This window comes from Vigna unguiculata, chromosome 9 (genome assembly GCF_037176805.1).
Source record: "Vigna unguiculata cultivar grain cowpea cultivar isolate G323 ecotype 2 chromosome 9, ASM3717680v1, whole genome shotgun sequence".
NCBI classification, from domain to species: domain Eukaryota; kingdom Viridiplantae; phylum Streptophyta; class Magnoliopsida; order Fabales; family Fabaceae; genus Vigna; species Vigna unguiculata.
Genome location: NC_140800.1, coordinates 35126154 through 35143727, shown reverse-complemented (window position 1 = coordinate 35143727; position 17574 = coordinate 35126154). Strand labels below are relative to the sequence as shown.

Sequence of the window (17574 nt, the reverse complement as noted above, 5' to 3'; positions counted from 1 at the left end):
AAATAAAATAAAAAAATGATAAATATTCAATAAAAGTTCATCTAAAAATAGTCCTAATATCTAAAAAATATTGAAGGATACAAAACAAAATTTTCTTCTACACCAATATTCAACTATGATAAAAAAAATATAAAATTATTTTTAGGAAAATAAGTTTAAAATCTTTAATTTTTGTTTTCTATTTGTGATTGAAATTCGTATTAGATCATATATATATATATATATATATATATATATATATATATATACATTTATATATAGTTATTATTGTAGAATAATGATTTTTTAAAGTTAAGATTATATATATATATATATATATATATTACGAGATTAAATTTTTTATAACGTTAAAATTTTAAGTTTAAAAATATAAAGTAGAAATTTATTTCCATTAAAATGAATAAAAAAAATAATGTTTTGAACACTTTATTTCAGAAGTGCTAATTGATAGAAAAAGAATAATTGATAAAAAAGTTTACGGCTACTGAGAGAAGATATTTCTTGAGGAATTTTCCATGTAAATTATAACGAAATAATAAAAGTATTATTGAAAAAAATATTTTTTATTAGTTTAAGTAAATCAAGTGTTAAATATTATGTATAAGAATAAGAGGGAATATAAATTTTAAAACATGAAATTAAATTCAGAAGCTTTTCCGTGAAAAGTTGACGGTGAAGGGGAAAGGAAAGAAGAAGGAAAAGTGCCTATGCCAAAGACAGGTCGTTTTCTAGAACGCACTTAAATAAATAACCTAACCTCTCTTTTTCTTTCTTTTATATTTCAAGTTTATTTCAATCTAAAATAGTAATCTTACAAGAATATATTCATGAATTTTTAATTTTTTTTATTAGTGTAAATACAATTGAAAAAATAAATAATATTTATAATTATAAATAAAATAAATTTTAGTTATTAATGTTCCTGCAGAAATAATAACAAAATATCATTTACGTATTATCTAATTTTTGATTTTTTAGATGAATATTTCTCATTCCTGTAAAATACATTTTAGTGCCTTGTTGTCGGACTACAACAGTTGGGGTTATTGAGGAAAAGATTCCAATGATCAAGTCAGTAGGAGCTCTCAAAAGTCATATTACAATCTCAGAAATTAATGAATTGCGTACCTTTAATTATTGGGGTCCACCTGTATTTATAGAATATTAATTGTATATTATGTGGTTAATGGACTGGATCCATGTTTGGGCTTAATGAGTCTTTTATGGGCAGATGTGGGCCTATTCAAGGCCCAAGTACCATAGTCATGAACCGATTTTGTGTATTTGACTATTATTTCAGTACTCTACCGTGAGCGGTGTACGTCAATATGTAAGTTTAGTCATTATATAAATAATTCTATATGTGATGTGATTTGAGTAGAGCTTATGAGTTGACGACTAGGACTAGGTACTTATTGTTTCCAATTTTATCCGCATGGTATAATACAATTAATATAAGACTTAAATATACATTTGGGCCTTATTTTTGTTGATTTTATTCAATTTGGTCTCTATTTTCGTTTTATGTTCAATTAGGTTCTCATTTTCGTCAAATTGTGGTCAATTTGGTCCTTTTCACTAACGTGTTTAAATAATTAACGTTTTTTAACAGTACATGTCACGTGTCAGCTCCTATTTTTTTTAATTTTTTTTAATTTTTTTTTAAGTTTTTCTAAAATTTTTTAAAATTTTTTTAATTTCAAAAAAATGGTTCACGTGTCAAGTCACAGTTGTGCCATGTGTCAATGCTAGTGTCACGTTTCAGTTTGTGGTAGTATTGTTTTTTTTGTTCAATTTAGTCCCTATATTCGTTATTTTTGTTCAATTTAATTCCAATTTTTGTTCAAATAAATCAATTTTGTCCTTTTAAATTGACACTAAATTTAATCTCTTTTATACAAATTATATTAATATCTTTTTTAAAATTGACCTTTGAATTTATTATTTTTTAAATTCAATTATAAATTATTAAATTTAATTATAAATTGAATAAATTCTTATATTTAATTGCGAAATAGAATATAATTATTTAAAATATTATAAGAATATAATTATTAAATTTTTTTCTAATATTTATATTCTAAAATATTTTAAAATTGATATATAAAAATATTTTAAATATTCAAAATATTTTAGAAAAATAAAATAATATTTGTAAAATTAACATTTAAATATAAAATATTTTAGATTTTAATATCTAAAATGCAATAAAAATATTAAATATTTTAAATTTAAATGTGAGTTTTACAAATGTTAATATATATTTTTAAAATTTTAATAATTATATTTTAATAATATTTAAATAATTATATTCTATTTAACAATTGAATCTAAGTATTATATTCAATTAATAATTAAATATTATAATTTATAATTCAATTTAAGAAATAAATAATAATAATGTCAATTTTAAAAATTAAATGATTTTATTTTAACAAAATTTAGGACTAAATTAAAGAAAAATAACGAATATAGATACTAAATTGAACAAAAATAACGAATATCGGGACTAAATTGAACAAAAATAAATAATACAACTACAAAGTGACACGTGGCACTAGCATTGACACGTGACATAATTGTGACTTGACACGTAGACACTTTTTTTGAAATTAAAAAAATTTTAAAAAATTTTTAAAAAAATTTTAAAATTTAAAAAAAATTAAAAAAAAAATTAAAAAAACCAGACACGTGACATGTATTGTTCAAAAACGTTAACTATTTAAACACCGTTAGTGAAAAGGACCAAATTGGCCACAATTTGACGAAAATGAGGACCTAATTGAACATAAAACGAAAATAAGGACCAAATTGAATAAAATCAACAAAAATAGGGACCAAATGTATATTTAAGCCTTAATATAAAAAGTATTATAAATAACATTTTATATAATTATTTTATAGTAAGTAATTACTTAAATTTGAAAAAATAATTACTAAAATAATAAAACCAAAAAAAACAATCTTTTATTATGTATTATTATTTATATATAAATGTATAATTAAAAAAATAAAATTAAAAGTCAAAATAGGACAACAAAGATATAGTTATAGATTTAATATAGAACTTCGATATTTGAATTTGCAACAAAATTAACATCTATTTTAATCTCACAAATATTATATATCTCCTTCTAATTTCTATACATATCACCTGCAATAACTTTTAATATCTATACTGTACAAATCAATGAGAGTTAAAAGATATTAAAACATAATGTACAATAATAAAAGGACCAAAGGACATAGCTTCTAAATATAAAAACTGGAAGGTAAGTTTATTCTATTACAGAGATCGAATAATTAATTTTATCTTAAATACTATAAACAACGTACAATTGATATCAATTATCCAATGTTTAAATAAATGTACCATTTACTCTATGTAATAGTCATTGTATAATCATATTCATGAGTATATGTGTACATTGATTTAGATTAACCAGATTCTTCTAAGTTAAGTTAATCTCTCAAAATAATAATTAATCATCAAATTGACAAATTGAAAAACTAAATTTCATATTCATAAATTTGACTTATCACAAAACAAAAATATTATATGTGGAGTCGTTCAAGAGCCGGACATTTATTTTGTTTATCAAAATTAGAAACATAAACTATAATTAAATTTAATCATGTCCACCTAAATAAAAAAGAAAAGAAAAAGCACTTTAGGAAACAGCTTTTAGAAAGAAATGGATACAAGTTGTGGCTTTAGAAGGAAAATGTACATTTAATTGTTTCCTATTACACCTAATTAAGAAATTGGGTTTAGAATAACATATTTTTATAAGATCAACTTTATAACAAGAATAACATATCTAAGTATTATATTATATTTCTATTTTTGTTTTAAATAGTTTAGCTGTAATGTAATAGGGATTAAAACCAATTTTTTAACAAGAATGAAAGAAAAAGCTACTATATTTTATTTCTAATTACTTTTTTTTTTCCATAGCTATAACATTGGAGTGTAATTGTAACATCCCAATTTCAGCAGCTTAAAATTAATTAAAAAAAGGGAGTTTCATCGTAGTTCCAAAACACATAATCCAGTGTACACAATATATTAATACAGTCTTACAAAATATATGACTATAATAATATATCACTTATACACTTAAACTAAACTAATAAACTCTATACTTAAACTGACAACTGCTAAAGCTCCCACTGGAAACCTCCTCCTCAACACTTTTACGATGGCTCTTCATCCTCCAGAAGCACCTTTGACATTGCAACCACATCTGCTCCCACCGAATAGATGATCATCGCAAAAGGAAAACATACAACACGAGACAGACACACAACAAGCAAGGGTAAGCTAATCTGATTAAAAGAATCATACAGTTCAATTATAAACAGAAATCATGCAATCTTTCTCATTTTCACCAGAATCACATAGACCACCCAAAACACAATTTAGATATATTACTCTAGACTCGATATCCGGATTATGTAAGCGACATTGGATCTCTGGGTGGCTTGCACCTGTGAAGGTTCCCAAACTCTGCAGAGTTTGGACACAAGGGGTTATCACCCAACCACTCCCAAGGTAAGTCCCCTTCGCGTTTGTGACTGAATCGGGTCCACAGACTAGGACCTCCTGCTACTCCTCACGACATAATCCATTACACTCTACATGAGCCTTAATGGTTATTGGAGCGTCAGGATACCAACCCATATGGAGTCCTCATGTCCTTACACACACTAACATACTCTTATGAATTTCCCTTGAAATTCTAATTCAACCACTTTTTCTCATATTCCAACTTCAAGCAATTTCACCACACATATTACCAGTCATAACAAAATTCATGCATATCATAGCTAAGTTCATATTTTAACATTTAAAGATAGCTTCATCCATTAGAAACAAGGGAAATAACACTCAACTGCATAGGTTCTCGCCCAAGCTAGAATATCTCGCCCAGGCGAAAGGGCTCTCTCGCTTAAACGAGTCATTCTCGCCTGAGCGAGGCTCAAAACAGAGAACAACCCAAACTCTGGGCGAATTCTCGCTCAGACTAAGTTGTCTCGCTTAGACGAGAGTGACTCTCGATCAAGCGAGACTGGCTCACCTAGGCGAGATCTCGCGCAGAGACAAGGGATGAGTTTCTGGTGTTTTCGCTCAGGCGAGAGCTGCTCGCTTAGACGAAAATACCAGATTCCCAATCTGTTCTCACATGCAACAGTCCATAAATCTAGCACAATCCAATCATACACTCAATTACACAATTTAAGCACTCACACAACACTCAATCATGCAATTCAAAGTCATCAGAATGATTTCTATACGAAATTCAAGTAAAACAGTTAGCTTCCCTTACCTGTTAAGACAGCTTTACAAACGTCAATGCCTTAAAAATGTCAACACCTCTAACTCCACATGATGCTTTATCTACACATAGAAATATCAAAAGAACGATCAGGACATACCATTATGATCACTGATCAGCAGAGACTCATACTGGTGATTAAAACGTCGCATGCAAGCGGAAGAGGGCTTGCATGCAACAGAAAACAGAAAAAGACTAAAAAAGAAACTCAACATACGCGAACAGAGAAACTGATCGGTCCAATTTGAAGAGCTCGCCGAGAGGATCAATCCTATGGTCTCGGTTCTTCAATCAGACGACCAGAGAGACATAACCTCTAGAGAGAAGTCAGAGAACTCTAGAAAAGTGATTTATAGAGAGATAGTGTGTTTTAAAATAATGAAACTCATTTATAACAATTCTATTTATACTAAAATCTTTTATTATTAAAATAATCGAGTCTTACTATTTTTAAACTACTATCACTTTTAAAACGCCATTTTCTAGAGTCTCACATTACTAATGTTGGTGTCACGTAAGTCCTATGTATGCTTTCACTCCTTTTAACTTATGTATCTCTATTAACTTAAATTATGTAAACTTAATTCAATTAGAAAAAACTTTAGTGTAAATTTTAAGTCAATTGAGATGACTTTTTCTTTTTAATAGAAAATATTCAACTTATTGACATACTATTTATTATAAGTAAAATAAATAATTTAAAATATTTTAGATGAAATCCGAATCCTTAAGAGTCATGTAAACTTCAGATTTGATTAATCCATCTTATAAACTTTATTTTCCTGCCACCAAAGACGAAAAAAAGAAAAAAACCTCCCATGTGAAGGACGAAGAATCAAACTTTATTTTGGAGTTTAAACTATGAACTTGTGATTAGGCAACAAATAAAGTAAAGTGTACCTTTTATTTTATTTTTTAGCAACTGGGTTTAAACATATATGGTAACCTATTTTAAATTTAATTCCGTCATATTCAATATTCTGCCCACTTATTAATCTTAATCTAACCACAGGACCATTTTCTTTTATAATAATCCATCTGTTTATTTTTTTTAATTCTCAACTTTTTTTTATACTTATATATTGGATTACAAATGAACACTTGAGTATATTTATCAATAAAAAGGAATTGCAGTGTGTATTAATTAATTATTTAGTGAAGGATTTACTTTTTTATCTAATTTCTTATTAATCAATAAAATTTAGAAAAATGATGATGAATGTGATTAAAAACGAATATGTCAAAATAAAATTAACAAAAAATGATAAATATTCAATAAAAGTTCATAAAAAAGTAGTGATAATATCTAAAAAATATTGTAGGATAGAAAACAAAACTTTCTTCTGCACCAATACTCAACTATGATAAAAAAATATAAAATTATTTTTAAGAAAATAAGTTTAAAATCTCTAATTTTAGTTTTCTATTGTGATTGAAATTTGTATTAGATCATAAAAATATATCTTTTATAGTTATTATTGTAGAGTAATGATTTTTTAAAGTTAAGATTATATATATATATATATATATATATATATATATATATATATATATATATATTACGAGATAAATTTTTGATATCATTAAAATTTTAAGTTTAAAAATATAAAGTAGAAATTTATTTCCATTTAAATTAAAAAATAATGTTTTCGACACTTTATTTCAGAAGCTGCTAATTGATAGAAAAAGAATAATAGACAAAAAAGTTTACGCCTACTGCAGAAGATATCTATTGAGGGATTTCCCATATAAATAATAACGAAATAATCAAGTTTTAAATATTATGTATAAGCATAAGAGGGAATTTAAATTTTTAAACATGAAATTAATTTTAAAAGCTTTTCCGTGAAAAATTTGAAAAATTGACGGTGAATGAGAAAGGAAAGAAACAAGGAAACCTGCCTATGCCAAATACACGTCGTTTTCTAGAACACACTTTCTACGTCATGGCTTAAATAAACAAGGTATAAATACACATTTGGTATTCAAACTTTTTCGGAAAGTTCAATGTGGTATCCAAACTTTAGGAATGTTCAATTTGGTACCTCAATTTTCTAAAGAGGTTCAATTTGGTCATCTTCGTTAAGTTGGAGTTAACACCATGTCCGTACAGGACACGTGTCAAGCTATGAAATTTCTTTTTTTTTTTTAATTTTTTTTTTCAAAAAAATTAATTTTTTTTTTCAAAAAATTTAAAAAACTGTCACGTGTCAGTTTATCATCGTACCACATGGCAGCTTACAAGCATGACACGTGGCAGTGTAATAGTTGTTTTCAATTTAGTACCCAATTTAAATTTTTGGTTCAATTTAGTACCCTAATTTTTTAAAATATCCAATTTCGTCCTTTCCTATTTGAGACCAAATTACTAAATAAGCTTAATTATAATTTATATAAACATGTTAAAATAATTATTTTGAATTTATACATCAAATCACTACACCTAAATATTCAAATTATTTTATTTTTTACAAGTGTAAAAAATTTCATGTATAAAAAATTACAAAGGTTAAAATGAAAAAAATAAAATAATTTAAGTAATTAGGTGAAATGATTTGATGTATATATATTATAAAAAGTTATTGTAACATGTATATATAGGTTGTAATTAAGCTAATTTACTAATTTGGTCTCAAATGGAAGATGACGAAATTGAATGATTTTAAAAAATTGGGTACTAAATTGAACCAAAAATTTAAATTGGGGTACTAAATTGAAAACAACTATTACACTGCCACGTGTCATGCTTGTAAGTTGCCACGTTGTACGATGATAAACTGACACGTGGCAGTTTTTTTAAATTTTATAAAAAAAATTAAAAAGAAATAAAAATTTTATGGCTTGACACGTGTCCTGTACGGACACGGTGTTAACTCCAACTTAACGGAGAGGACCAAATTGAACCTCTTTAGAAAATTGGGGTACCAAATTGAACATTCCTAAAGTTCGGGTACCACATTGAACTTTTCGAAAAAGTTTGGATACCAAATGTGTATTTATACCAATAAACAATCTAACCACTCTTTTTTTTTTTTTTCTTTTCTTTTCTTTTAATATTTCAATTTTATTTTTAATCTAAAATCTTAATCTGACAACAATATATTCTTGAATATTTTAATTTCTTTTATCAGCGTAAATACAGCCACTACAATACACACGTTCCTGTATGCATTTTTAAATATTTACAAATTATTTAAATTTTAAATAATTTATTAAGAGAATAAAATTTAAAAAATAAAATATTTTAATTAAATATAAAATGAATTTAACTATTAATATAAAAATATTATAAATAACATTATAAATCATTATTTTATTGTAAGTAATTACTTAAATTTGAAAAAATAATTACTAAAATAATAAAATAAAAAAAGAATCTTTTATTATGAATTATTATTTAAATATAAAAGTATGATTAAGAGAATAAAATTAAAATTCAAAATAGGACAACAAATATATAGTTATAGATTTAATATATAACTTCGATATTTGAATTTGCAACAAAATTAACATCTATTTTAATCTCACAAATATTATATATCTTCTTCTAATTTCTATACATATCACCTGCAATAACTTTTAATATCTATACTGTACAAATCAGTGAGAGTTAAAATATATTAAAACATAATGTACAATAATTAAAGGACTAAGGGACATAGCTTTTAGATACAAAAACATGGAAGGTAAGTTTATTCAATTACAGAGATCGAACAATTAATTTTATCTTAAATACTATAAACATTTGATATTAATTATCCAATGTTTAAATAAATGTACCATTTACTCTATGTAATAGTCATTGTATAATCATATTCATGAATTTTATGTGTACATTGATTTAGATTAACCAGATTCTTCTAAGTTAAGTTAATCTCTCAAAATAATAATTAATCATCAAATTGACAAATTGAGAAACTAAATTTCATATTCATAAATTTGACTTCTCACAAAACAAAAATATTATATGTGGAGTCGTTCAAGATACAACCCGACATTTATTTTGTTTATCAAATTTTAAAACTTAAACTATAATTAAATTTAATCATGTCCACCTAAAAAAGAAAAAAACACTGTAGGAAACAGCTTTTAGAAAGAAATGGATACAAGTTATGGCTTTAGAAGGAAAATATGTATTTAATTGCATTTCCTATTTCCCCTAATTAAGAAATTGGGTTTAGAGAGAGTAGTAGAATAATAGTGACCATGCCACTTGGTGTCACAAGTCAGAAACAACTTATGAAAATTAAAACTAAAACCAGGAGCTGTTTTGTTGTGTTGTGGGGTGACTGATACGTGGAACTGTGTCCGAATAATAATCAAAGGCGCCGTTTGAATACTAAACAACAGCATAACCAGAGTGGTATTGTCAATTTATCTACCTTCAATATCACTCTCTCAGGCTATATAAACATATTCTGCACTCTCTTCTTCAAGGTCACAGTCAACACAAATTCATCAATTCTGCTTTGTTCTTTCATCTTTTCTTCTCACCAACTATCATTAGTCATTATGAGCACAGCTGGTCAGGTCATCAAATGCAAAGGTAACTCATCCACCCTTCTTCTCACTTTCATCTTCTTCTTTTCTGTGTTTCAGTTTTGGTGTTATGCATAGCTTAGATTCTTCTCGGCGTTTTTTTTTTTTTTAAGAAAGTTTTTGTTTTTTTTAAGAAAGTTTTTGTTTTTCATATTTGTTAACATCTTGGCGGTGCATTCATGTGATGGGCACATCGAATTATACGAAAAACCCGTTATTCTTTACACCTTTTTGTGGGTACTACAAGTTGGGTCCTTTCTCAGCTTTGAATTATGGAGTCAGTTTTGTTGGATCTTGAAATCTTGTTTGCCCACCATTTCAAAGTGGTAAATGGTATTATACAAGTTTGTTTAAAGGACAGGTTGTGTTTATTTAGCAATCAACAAGTGCACATTTGGTTTTCAAATTTTGTTTGCGGCTATAAAAGAACTGTCTTTTGTTTGAATTGAATGTACCAAGTAAATGGGTTGATTGAAATGCATGAATGTGGCAGCCGCGGTAGCATGGGAGGCAGGGAAGCCACTGGTGATGGAGGAAGTAGAGGTGGCACCACCAGAGGCTGGTGAAGTCCGTTTGAAGATCCTCTACACCTCTCTTTGCCACACTGATGTTTACTTCTGGGAAGCCAAGGTAAGACACCTTTTTACCTCATCTCCACTTACCATTATGATCCACCAAATATACTTAATCCGATCTAAGAAAAGGTTAGGAAATAGATCAAGTAATTGATAGGTACCAAGACATTCAATTGGGTTTCACAAATTTAACTTGATTTCCTTTCTTATATTCTCGATTCAGGGCCAGACACCATTGTTTCCTCGCATATTTGGTCATGAGGCTGGAGGGTATGTTTCTCTTCTGAATATTCCGCACAAAATCTCAAATTATCAATCTTTGGGCTATTGATTCATTGTTGTGAAGTCTATTTGGTTTCCACACACTAATTGGATCAAACATTCTGTTTTTCGATTATGTACATTAATGAAGTTTACCAATGATGCTTACTTGATGCTGTTATTCAGGATTGTGGAGAGCGTAGGTGAGGGTGTGACTCATCTGAAACCCGGGGACCATGCTCTTCCTGTGTTTACAGGGGAGTGTGGGGAATGTGCACATTGTAAGTCAGAGGAGAGCAACATGTGTGATCTGCTGAGGATCAACACTGATCGCGGTGTCATGATCCATGATGGTCAAACAAGATTTTCTATAAAGGGACAACCTATTTACCATTTTGTTGGTACCTCTACGTTCAGTGAATACACTGTGGTTCATGCCGGATGTGTTGCCAAAGTCAACCCTGCTGCCCCACTTGACAAAATTTGTGTTCTCAGTTGTGGAATATGCACAGGTTTGGAAAATCCTGGCCTTGACATAGTCTGTAACAATAATGTTAGAGAACATCAAATAAACAGTTTTTCTCATCTGTTCTTGTAGGTCTTGGGGCTACTGTCAATGTTGCAAAACCAAAACCTGGTTCTTCTGTTGCCATTTTTGGACTTGGAGCTGTTGGCCTTGCTGTATGTTAATCTTGCCTTTGTGTCTGAGCATTGTAGTTTTTATGCAAATGATGAAAGTACAATATCAATTCCTGTTCTTTGATCAAATCACAGGCTGCTGAAGGGGCAAGGATTTCCGGTGCATCAAGAATCATTGGGGTTGATTTAGTTTCAAGCCGATTTGAAGAAGGTAGAGTGGTTTCTTCCTCCAATAAATGAAGGAATTCAGCTAAACATATATTAAATGGATATTCACTATGGATGGCTTCTCTCATTTTTGTTCTTCTTTGCAGCTAAGAAGTTTGGGGTCAATGAATTTGTGAACCCAAAAGACCATGACAAACCCGTACAACAGGTTAGTATCTTAAAGCTGTTATTTTTTTTTTTCAAATTGTTTTTTATTTTGTTGAGGTTGATTGAGATGTGAATGTTGGCTTCCAGGTAATTGCTGAAATGACAAATGGGGGTGTGGATCGTGCTGTTGAATGTACTGGCAGCATTCAGGCCATGGTGTCAGCATTCGAATGTGTTCACGATGTACGTAAATCATACCTTGCTTACTCTATTTAGTGCTAAGAAATTTATGTGAAGCTTCTAAGGCTGATCCTTGATTATTTCTTCAGGGTTGGGGTGTTGCTGTACTTGTTGGAGTGCCAAACAAAGATGATGCATTCAAAACTCATCCAGTGAATTTTTTGAACGAGAGGACTCTTAAGGGTACCTTCTATGGTAACTACAAACCTCGCACTGATCTTCCTTCAGTTGTGGAGAAGTACATGAATGGGGTAAGTTTATATACACACACAAAAACATGTATATATATTGATTCGTGTGGTGTGCAAGGTCATTCAAATCGATGTGTCTTTATGTGCAGGAATTGGAACTGGAGAAATTCATCACTCACACCGTTCCATTCTCAGAAATTAACAAAGCTTTTGATTACATGCTGAAAGGGGAGTCCATCAGATGCATTATCCGTATGGGAGAGTAGAACTATAAAATCAATGATGACATAGTTCCTGCAGAGGGACTTTGTTCTCTTTCTTGTTATCAAAAGAAGAAAATAAAGATTATGTATAATTAATCCCTTTGGATTATTGAATCTGTGAGAATTTGTCTGTGTTTGAATGTAGAGAACGATAGGAGGCTTTGCTGCTGCAATTGTCTATTTCATGATAAATAAAATGCCGTTTTTGGATGAGTTGTTCTTGTGGTAATTTTATTGAGATTTCTTTCTTGAGGAAAGAAATATATTTGTGGAAACATTCTTTTCATGATATTTTAATAATTATATACTAAGGAACTACACACGTGTATTTTATTTTCATGATATTAATTAATAATTATATAAAATTAATCAATAATAATATTAAGTTTTCCATATCAATTTGGATAAACCTTGCATTAATTTGTTGATAATAATTCATAACAAGTTATCCACATTAATGTTCACAATTTCTTTTACACTTTTATTTAAAACTTGTTATAACCGTGAATTTACACATCCTAATTTCTTTTACACATAGATGGTGTTATAGAAAAGACAGATGCTATTATTCCACTAATAACAGTAATATCAGTAGTTTTAACAGTGGAATGGTATTTATTTACCTACAAGTTTGGTCCCTCTGACTTCAAAGGGAAAGAAGGTTGGTGTTGAGTTGAATTGAGTACTAAGCTATATATGGCTTTAGATGTTAGATCCCTCTCATGTTAATTTGCTTCTTCTTTTGGCAACAAATATGAGAGGAGAATTTCGTTCCACATATCAGGAACACCAGGTAAGCACCAATGGCTGCAATCGGGCACAGATGGCTTGTCACTCCAAGTCCCCACGTGTCCATCACTTCTATATGCAGTCATTGGTGTAACATGCAAAACTGTCACACCAGTACTCATATTTTTCACAACTTTGTTGATCATATCTGAGATTGGACTTCTCTCCTTCCCATTAGTTCTCTTCCATGGCTTTTGACTCACTTTGCAAGAATTATGGTTCTGTCCACTGCCACAAAAACCAAAAACCATCTTAATGATTAACAGTGTTGCCAGAAGCTTAAAGAATGGTAAATGAAGAAATGAAGTTTTATGGTGCCGAACCCACCTCCAATGAGATGATTCAAAGGTGCGGAAGAAAACTCTTGTCCTGTTTGTATTAACTGCATTCTCCACCCAAGATGCCCACGAGAGCAGTGCTGTTTTGAAAGCAGAATTAATTGACATTCCAAGCTTCAGCGAGTTACCAACCTGAAAATACCACCCCCTGTCTGAAGATCATGTTAGCACCAAATGGTTCATAACAGATGGTCTTCATAAAAAAACAATATTCTGATTGGCAACAAGTTCTATAGTTTAAGTCAAAACCAGTTTTACAAATACACCTGATCAATGACCAATTGTTCATCGGAGATCATCATACCAATACAGATAAGCCTAATTATAGTTTTGAAGTCTCATAAGAGAGTTGGTGATAAGACATGATTTCATTTGTCAGTTTTTGATGGCATATATACATCTCTTCGGAAGAACAATGAACACCAAAATCACCGCAACCTTGCCAACATCATTATTTGGTATCTTACAAAACCTGAGATTTTGCTTTTCTTTAGATAAACTGGCTTGTACAAGTAATACTATTAATTAAAAATTTTCAAACATGACCAGAAGTACTCTAGAGACAGACAAAATGTGATCAATTTTAAGATCTTTCCAGTAATACTCACGAGTCATGAAAAACATTCAGAAAGGTAAAATTTCACTGCAGCAAGTGTCCAAAATTACCATAGGGATGAGGTTACCATTTGAAGAAAAGCTATTGCTAGTTGAATATCTTTTGAACACCCAACAGTGAAATTCCGGCACATCTATGTTCTGGACTAAAAACTGCAGAGGATCCCCACCCTTATTTATTCATGGAAAATTTTACATATACACACACCTGTCAATTTTTCTTGTACCTTTCTAACACCTAAAAATAAAAAATACTAATATCTTTACTTTTCTACTTTATTCATCCCAAATTATTTTATATTTTAAATAAAAATGCTATTTTATTGTGCTAGATAGGTGTATAGTAGAAAATGGGGTGTTTGTGTATCATCACTCTTTATTTATTTATTGGTTTTATGTTAAGATATTAAAATAAATATGTTGACAGATTTTCAGCTCTTGGATTATGACAGCAGTAGGTGCAGTTAAAAATAAAACCATAGCTGATCCATTTCCCTATCGTTTGTAATTCTTGTGAAGGTAAGATTTGTAAATTTCCAGTAAAACATGCATTCTATGGATACAAAGATCAAAATAAAGTAAAAAATATATATCATAAAGCATGCCGATGAGGAGTAAATTATAAAAAGAAATAGAAAACGAGATATTAAAATGTATTTGTACTATCTAAACAAAAATGCAAATAATATCACTCTTTGGAGAATGAAGTCACTCACATGTCAAAAAGCTTAGTCCGTGTCCACCAGTGACCTGAATTGAATATAAGAAAGTCAGAATCAATCCACTCGTTGCTAATATCATCAATCTTATCCAATCTGAGCGTAGTCTTCACCCTTTGAGGAGCATGTCTAGGCACAGAACCAGGCTTCACCAGGAACACCGATCGATAAAAATCAATTCTAACATCAAAAGTACTAAACCTTACACCTAAAAACCTTATCTGTTTTGTGATCTTGTTTCCTTTGATTTCGTAGACGCTCTTCTTATTCTCAACTCCTGTCATTAGCATACATATCATGGACTCCCATTGCGTCCTACTCAACGAATCACCAACAAAAACCACCCTTTTCCCACGAAGTTGTTCTAGTATTCGACGGGCATCAAACTTTGGAATCTCACAGTTCTTAGGCTTCCACCTCCATTTTGTGTAACCTCTATCTTTTCTCCCATTAGCAAGGCAATTAAAACCCCTTTCTGCAAAGGGGCAGTGAGAAGCATCATACAAAGGGTTGCTATCATCCCTTACCCAACTTCCTTCAAACACATTGCATGTGTCCATTGAAACATTGGATTTCAAAATCTCATCATAACTCTGAGCAAAAGAGTGAGAGCTGTTGGGAATATCATGACTCTGGATAGATGAGTGAGAACTGTTGGGAATATCATGACTCTGAACAGGTGAGTAAGAACCGTTGGAAGTCTCATAACTCTTAATCACTGTGGGAGAAGTGGGAAATGCAAATAAATAAGCCCAGGAAATGACCAAGAGGAAGAATAGGAAAGAACCAACTTTGACCAACCCATTGGAGGAAACAAAGATCCAAGCACTGCAATCACCCTTCATAGCTTTGTGACCATAACCAAAAGCTCTTGACAATAAAGTCCTAAACTTTGCAAATGAAACCCAAAAACTAAAAAAACCCAGCAACTGCATAATTTGCAAAACCCACCAACTATTCCATATATCCATTGTAAAAGTACCCAGGAAAAAAAAAAAAAAACTCGCGGGCTGTAAAGTTAATCACTCACGTTCCAACTTCTAGGCAGTTCACTAAGAAGGAAACGTGAAAAAAAGGACGCTACTTTGGTTTATCAAAAGACGAAAACAAAGCTACTTTCAGTGTCTAAATTTAGGGAAACCATTTTACTTAACACAAAAACAGAACATTCATAAGTATTATAACATAAATCCAAGACAAGAAAATAACAAGTTTGGAGACATAGGATTGCAGAGTGATGAGAGAGAAAACTGAAATGTAAGATAGAGTTTGTGGAGGTGAGAGGGGTGGGGGTTTTAATGCACAAGGTGGAGGTTGGGGTTGAAGAAGTTGGTGGAGGTTGTATTTGCAGCATGGAAAATAAAAGTGGAAATATAGTTGGTGGAGTTAGGGGCAGTTTGGTCATTACGAACATATTCCGGATGGAATAGCTTGGTTGGTTTGGCTACGTTAAAAGGAAGAACTTGAAATAAACATGGAATCATCGGTAAATGCATAATAAAATCTGTCGGTGCATATCAGGAAACGAACCAAGTTACTGAAACAACCTCCTAACTTTTCTTATGTTATTTTTCGTCCTCTAACTCATCGAGGTAAATAAATAAATAAATAAATATTTATGGTAAGAGTTTAGTGGATGAGAAAGTTTGACCCAATTCTGGAAATAAAATAACGAAGTTAACTAACGAAAACTCCCTAAGAGAGTTCTATTTTTTCTTATTTTACTTTTATATCCCTTGGATCATAACATGTAAGTTTGAACAACAATAATAAGCTGGCTTGTGTCAAACTCAATTCCTTTCTGTGAACATTGGACACTTGTTGACAATTTTCGCGTCTTTAGTGAGATGATTCGGTTTGACTGAGATAGCAATGAATAATACACACGCAACAACAGAAACAGCTAATTAACAAAATAGGTTTGGTCGTGTGTTGTTTCATCTCTTCACGACAATTCTTAATTTATATAGAAATCTTAAACGTAGGGAAGTCTCTTATAAACTAATTATGTGGTACCATAAATGGGTAATTCAAGTGGTTGTATTCTTCTGTTTTGGTAAATAGAATCGTTAAGTGACAGTAATATTAGGTTTGAAAGCAGTAGTTCCAACTATACGATGTTATATCTGAACCCCCAAAGCCAACAATGTGTTGTCGAAGTTTTATAGCTTCCACGTGATGTGTCAACCAATAATGAAATCGACGAGCACAACCTCACACAAGACATATTCCAACGTTTCAGCCAACAAAAGTGGTGTGATAGCATGTGTGGTCAAGGGTTAATGAGAAAGCGACGTCGCACCAGGTTGGTGCGCCCAAACACAAACATAACTTCTAAGTCAGATCTTATAGGAGAACCATTTTTTAATGAATGAATTTAGGGTCAGATAAGTTTAAATATTTTTAATTTAACTAAGTTTAAACAAATTTAGGGCCAGATCTTAAAGTGATTTATAAATTTAAATATTTTTAGTTATGATTTTATCAAAATATTTGTTTTATTAAATGTTTATGTTTTAACTTTTACTCCATCTTTTCGTTTGTTAGTGGATTATTTCTGCTTTCTGGTCCTTAATTCATTTAACAATTTTTTTTTTCTTTTCAGTTTCTCTTTTTAATTTATTGGTGAACTCATTTTGTTTTTTCATTTTTAAGAGTGAATTGACTGGTGAGTCAGAAAAGATTGAATAAATAAAAATCAAATTAATCAACGTGTTAAAAAGAGAAAAACAAAAATAACGTTAACAACAA

At 30.1% G+C, this 17574-nt stretch overlaps 2 protein-coding genes across 2 annotated transcripts; one reads left to right on the top strand and one right to left on the bottom strand.

The window, feature by feature from the left end:
* The first annotated feature begins 9616 nt into the window (after positions 1–9616).
* ADH1 (alcohol dehydrogenase 1) lies at positions 9617–12575 on the top strand. The gene is made up of 10 exons (XM_028049295.2): positions 9617–9885; positions 10372–10508; positions 10677–10723; positions 10901–11226; positions 11313–11395; positions 11489–11564; positions 11668–11729; positions 11816–11911; positions 11998–12159; positions 12249–12575. The coding sequence occupies exons 1-10, from the start codon at positions 9852–9854 to the stop codon at positions 12363–12365; spliced, it is 1140 nt and encodes a 379-aa protein (XP_027905096.1). The 5' UTR covers positions 9617–9851; the 3' UTR covers positions 12366–12575.
* A 331-nt stretch (positions 12576–12906) lies between these two features.
* On the bottom strand, positions 12907–16170 carry LOC114196263 (protein trichome berefringence-like 7). Its single transcript, XM_028086851.2, has 3 exons — positions 14821–16170; positions 13479–13637; positions 12907–13379 (listed from the first exon to the last, which is right to left on the bottom strand). The coding sequence occupies exons 1-3, from the start codon at positions 15792–15794 to the stop codon at positions 13088–13090; spliced, it is 1425 nt and encodes a 474-aa protein (XP_027942652.1). The 5' UTR covers positions 15795–16170; the 3' UTR covers positions 12907–13087.
* Between the last annotated feature and the right edge of the window lie 1404 nt (positions 16171–17574).